At 33.9% G+C, this 5,678-nt stretch overlaps 1 protein-coding gene across 1 annotated transcript; it reads right to left on the bottom strand.

Annotated features, from left to right (window-relative positions):
* Window positions 1-661: 661 nt before the first annotated feature.
* On the bottom strand, window positions 662-2,217 carry LOC141629444 (transcription factor MYB41-like). The gene is made up of 3 exons (XM_074442447.1): window positions 1,968-2,217; window positions 1,715-1,844; window positions 662-1,498 (listed from the first exon to the last, which is right to left on the bottom strand). Exons 1-3 carry the CDS (start codon window positions 2,101-2,103, stop codon window positions 670-672), a joined length of 1,095 nt encoding a protein of 364 aa, XP_074298548.1. The 5' UTR covers window positions 2,104-2,217; the 3' UTR covers window positions 662-669.
* Between the last annotated feature and the right edge of the window lie 3,461 nt (window positions 2,218-5,678).

Below are 5,678 nucleotides of genomic sequence, written 5' to 3'. Positions count from 1 at the left end.
ATTATGAAACTTTATATTTTTTTGAAATTTAGCTTGATTTATTTACATTTTAGTAGTTTCCAAAATATAATATACTTATATTATATTTGTTTATGTTAAAATAATTAACATATTTATACTAATTAATAGCATAAATGGTGCATGTTTATTTAAGGAAAATCATCATATTCCGGTGTTATCTAAATTTATACTTCAACCAAAACTATATTATATTTACATTGAAGTCTCTTGATCAGGTCCATCGCATAGTGATATTGATTTAAAACTATATAGTATAATAATTTGTATAGACTTATTTAATTACATTGAATTCCCTTAATTTCTGGAATTAATATATAGTATTGATGCTTTTTGGAGGGAGAATTGTGAGTTCACCTATTTTTTTAGTAGATAGGGGATTGTATTGGCTTTGCACCTTATTTGACGGAAAAAAAAAATTGAACACGGCGTTCGCTTGGGAATTGAGATTGGACGACTATTGGATCGAGTTTAAAATTTGTGCTCATGTAAAAGGAAAAATGTACTCGCTCTATTTCTCAAGAATATCTGTTTACAAATGTACCTAATTAAGCAAAGATATATACAACACCAAACAAAATTTGAAATAATAATCCCCTAAGCTATGATCAATAATTCAACATCAACATAGTACTATGAATTTAATGGTTTTCATACATTGAAAAGATCAGGTGGAATATCAAAATTCATTAAGCTCCGGCAATAACTATCAATCTCGTCTTCAGTAGTGTTGGTAATACTACTACTATTTGGAAACTCAGAATTGGAATTCGATGGAGTCCCTTCACTTATACCGGGTGTCAATAAGTCCGGTACCTTGAACAAGAAGTCGTCACTGATGACTTGATGATAATTAGAAACATATTGATCCTCGTTTTGTTGTCGAACATTATCACATTGTTGATTAAGCAAAACATTGTTTTCCCAGTCATCGTTTATTGTAGAACAAGTTTGAGATTTTAGCACATCAAAATTGGTAAATGTCGATTCATCTAAACTTGGTTGCATCACTTGACCGCCACCAAAAACATTAGTCATTGTCGAGCAAGTACCGCCTGGGACGATACTGTTTTGAAACCCTATCGGAGTTTGATTGTCGTACTGTTTTTGCATTGATGGTGTATCAGCAATTTCATTTTGTTGAAGGTTTGGCAACAAAAAGTTAGGGTTTTGATCCTGACTTTGCTGGTTTGAGTTGAAGTTTGGGTTCGGGTTTGGTGACAGAAGAGCGGCTAACCTAAGGAGATCAGGGTTAACCAAGTTTTGCAAATTAAGCAAGTTTAGGAAGTTGAACTGATGATGACTTGAGTTTTGTAGAGGGGAGTTTAAGATAGAAGAGAGATTTAGTAAGTCAAAATGAGGAGTATGAGTCACGGGATCGACTCCCATCCGAAGCAATCTTTTTCTAATGTGGGTGTTCCAATAATTCTTGATTTCATTATCAGTCCTTCCTGGCAATTTAGCCGCAATTGCTGACCACCTAGACAAGAAGGCAAAAAATACATTAATGACACTCTCTCCCAAGGTCGTCTCCATCATTTGTTTACCTTTGTTTAAAATTCTCCGGCCCCATACGAAAAATAAAAAACGTAAACAAATAATTGTGACAAATGGACTTTTTCATATGGAGTATTTTTCTATAGCAACTTGGACAAGTATTTAGGGAGCTAGGAGGTAAAAATAACAAGAATCTTACTTGTTGCCTAAAACACTATGGAGCTGAATAATGGCTTCCTCTTCTTCAAATGTAAATCTGCCCCTCTTGATATCTGGTCGGAGATAGTTAGTCCATCGAAGTCGACAACTCTTTCCACACCTATGAAGCCCTGTGTAAAAGAACATGAGTTTACAGGTTCAGATACAATTAATCAATAATTGTAATTCGAGTAAAACCCGGCCACAACATTATTGCTCTTTAAAAAGAAAAGAAAACAAAGCTACACTCTTACCAGCTTTCTTTGGAAGAGCTCTCCAATTTCCGGGTCCATGTTCTTGAATATAATCAATTAGTTTTTGATCTTCCTCAGGTAGCCATGGACCTTTCTTCAGTCCATCCTTATGATCACAACAAGGCGCTCTTCCCATTTCCTTCGTCCTCAAAAAACCGAGTTTTAATTTCACTATGTCGAAAAACTGAGATTTTCACTACGTTTCCCGAGTGTTGAAATAAGTTGGTAGCTAATTAGTTGCAGAATTTGTTATCACGTTTATTACTTGGTTCAATATTTCTTAGTAAGGTAAGAAAAAAAGCTCAAAGTCTATGCCTTAAGGTTGAATATGCATGGGAGTATATATACATATGTAAGAGATGATAAAATTTAATGATGAAAAAAGTCAAAAAGATTTGTTGCCGTCCTCTATTTGCAAAATAGGGTACGTGTCCCTTCTTTTTTGGGAAATTTGTAGCCATATAAATTATAATCTTACTTTTGTTGAATATAATAGTATTATAAACTTGGTTATATTATGTCACATTTGCTATAACGAGTACATTTTACCTCATGCATGGACTTTTTTTCTATTCATATTAGAAAGTAGAACATCATATTTAGGCCACGTACGTACACTTTGAGTGTATTTTAAGGGGAAAGTGTAACTACTTTCGAGCCACCAAATATACGTAAGTGAATCAAAATGTGATCATGGACATAATAGAAGCATTCGACATTTCTACATATATTCATTTTCATTTAAAAGCTATAAATATAAGGAAAATATTAGCATGAATGTTTTTTTATTGGTCAGGAAGGACACATTGATCTGGTCCTCCCGAAGAAGCTAAGAATTTTTTCTAATTTCTAATTTAATTTAGAGTGATTCTCTCATGGTTAATAGCTAGAAAACTAGAGTAATAAATTTAGTTACCTTTATTAAAGGTAAATTATTATTGGGAGATCATTATATATTATTTTGTTACTTTTGCGGATTCTTTTATTCAACCGGCTATACGTTAAAATTCAGGTTAAAAGATGCGGAATTTTGTAGCTCGGTACTTTACATAACGAAGCCATGTTTATCACATCAAATGAAGTTGTAATATCACATGGTTGCATAGAAATAGTTCTATATATATATAAAAAAAACATAAATAGAGTAATCCCTCTGTTCAAATTATTTGTTTATCTTTAATTAAAATATTCATCAATTATCACAATGAATGGAAAAGCTAAAAACAAATATATAAAATAGAGGGAGTACATCATGTTCACAGCATCACAAGTTAATGTTGGTTCCATCTGTAACACGTTGATCGAGATTAAACTTCGACAACCGATAACTATAGTTACGAAATATAATTCGATACCATGTACTTATCTATACTAATTTTCTTTTTACAACAGGGCATCCATGCCCTTATCTATACTTATCATAATAAAGCTATTTGCACTTTTAATATATGCTTCCCAAACTAGGCTATGTCTAATGGTGGAGCTAGGAAGGAGCTAGCAGAGGCGTTCGCTTCCATTGGGAGATGAAAAATTTAAATTTTAGTTAAAATTCTCTAACTTTTTCAATCTTACACTTATACTTTTAATCGCTCACACCAACTGAATTCAAATTCTGACTCCGTTATTGGCCATGTCATAGAGTAGCCATCAGTATGAAAAGGTGAACATCTTGATGTTATACAAGTATACAACCATACAACTCCAAAGCTTATACTCAAAAGGTGGAGGCTAAGTAAAGAGGAAAAAATGAGCCTTAAAACCGACCAACTCAATTATTAGGATGTAGGATCTTCAAATTACTCAAAACAGCGACACGAATACACGATAATACGAATAACAAAGGTGTGTTATTGTAGTTTGACTTCTCATAATAATACCAGTTATTCAAAGTGAAGGACACAACCATTTTGACTTTAATCACTAAATCCAAAATTCAACTTTTTATAATCTAATCTTTTCTGTTTCTTTTTTGTCCTAAATGTCTTGAGTTTTAACCAATACTCCTATTATTCTTCCAAGGTCCCTATTTTCACACACAAAGTCAACTAGTTACTGTTCAACGTAGTATCCGTACTATTGTAAGGTCTCTAAATCTCTAATCTTCAACATATCAATTATATTTTAGTTTATATACAAGTATATATTGTTGGGACTGCCGCCTCCACCACTCCGTCACATATAATATTGTCCGCTTTGGGTCAAGCTCGTACAGTTTTTATTCTTGGACTCCTCCCCGAAAGACCTCATGCTAATAGAGTGGTGGGCGTGGGTCTCTTATAAACTAAGTAGAACTTCTCCTCTTTTCCAATGTGTGACTTGTGTTGCTACCCCAGCAATCCTCCCCTCAAACCAAGTACCACATCATTGTCCTCCCCTCCAACAATACTATCTGTCCATCTTGCACCAGCATTATCACCTAACAGGACTCGCCGCCTGATCACCACATTATCAGGAAGACTTTCGGCACAAGGCACCCACAGATCTCCAATCGTGAGGTCACACCGAGGGCGCTCATCCACATTGGCAAAGGCAGTCCGCTACCTTGGGCTCCATCACACATTGGATCAGCCGAACCATCGGCTCTGATACCACTTGTTCGGACTGCCGCCTTCACCATTCCGTCACATTAGTATGATATTGTCCGCTTTGGGCCAAGCCCGCACGGTTTTTGTTCTTGGGCTCCTCCCCAAAAGGCCTAATACTAATAGAGTGGTGGTCTGGATCTCTTATAAAATAAGTAGAACTTCTCTTATTTTCCAATGTGTGACTTGAGTTGCTACCCCCAACATATATTTTATGACGTTCTACTCTCTCCTTTTCTAGTATCCACCTTTTTTTTACTAAATTATGAAAACACAAATATTTATATAAGACGATTTTATACAAATCTATAAATAATATTAAAAGGCTGGCTTGAGCAACTATTCTACAATTTCACCTCAATAGCGTGCCACGTGGATTCAGCAAAATTACAATTAAAAAAAATAAAAAAAATAAGGAAATAGTTATTATTAGTTTATTAGAATAGACAACGTTCAATATTCCCCAACTTTTCCGTTTTAATCGTCTTCTTACCTCCACCATCTCCGTTAACCCTTCTTCATTTTCCATCACTTCATCTTCTTCTTAATAAATTCTTGATCATGGAAGCATAAATAATGCTTAATAATGTTTTGTACTTCCTTAATTTTGACTAAAAATTCTAACAATAACACGTAAAACCTAGCAATTAGATGGCTTCGACCAAATCATCATCGCTCATCGCTTACATCGGATACTTAAATAATTTGTCGTCGCCAATCACAGTTGTCGAACATCCACTTCCGTTGAGTTCTATTTTCTACTTCACAGAATTTTGTAAGATATGTTTTTGTAGATTAAGATATTATAATGTCTTCAATCTATGTCAACTTTTTGGTGCATATACTGTTGTTTGTATAAAGAACTGATGACTTGAATAAATTTAAATGTATTGATTCTGTAAGATAAAAAATGCAATGCAATTAAACTAACTTCGTCTTCTTCTTTAAACTGTCATTATGTGTTCATGAAATCCAGCTTTAATGAAATGGCCGTTTTCCAATTATCGGATTTTCATAGATGTCTTGCCCCATTATATTTCAGTGTAAAAACTTGGAATTTTTATTGTTTGACAAAAAAAATTGTATTAGCTAGCATATACACAATGTCATACTCACATATGTAGGGTTA

The sequence above is a fragment of the Silene latifolia genome, chromosome 2, assembly GCF_048544455.1.
Source record: "Silene latifolia isolate original U9 population chromosome 2, ASM4854445v1, whole genome shotgun sequence".
Classification (NCBI taxonomy): Eukaryota; Viridiplantae; Streptophyta; class Magnoliopsida; order Caryophyllales; family Caryophyllaceae; genus Silene; species Silene latifolia.
This window is presented reverse-complemented; position numbering and strand designations above follow the sequence as displayed.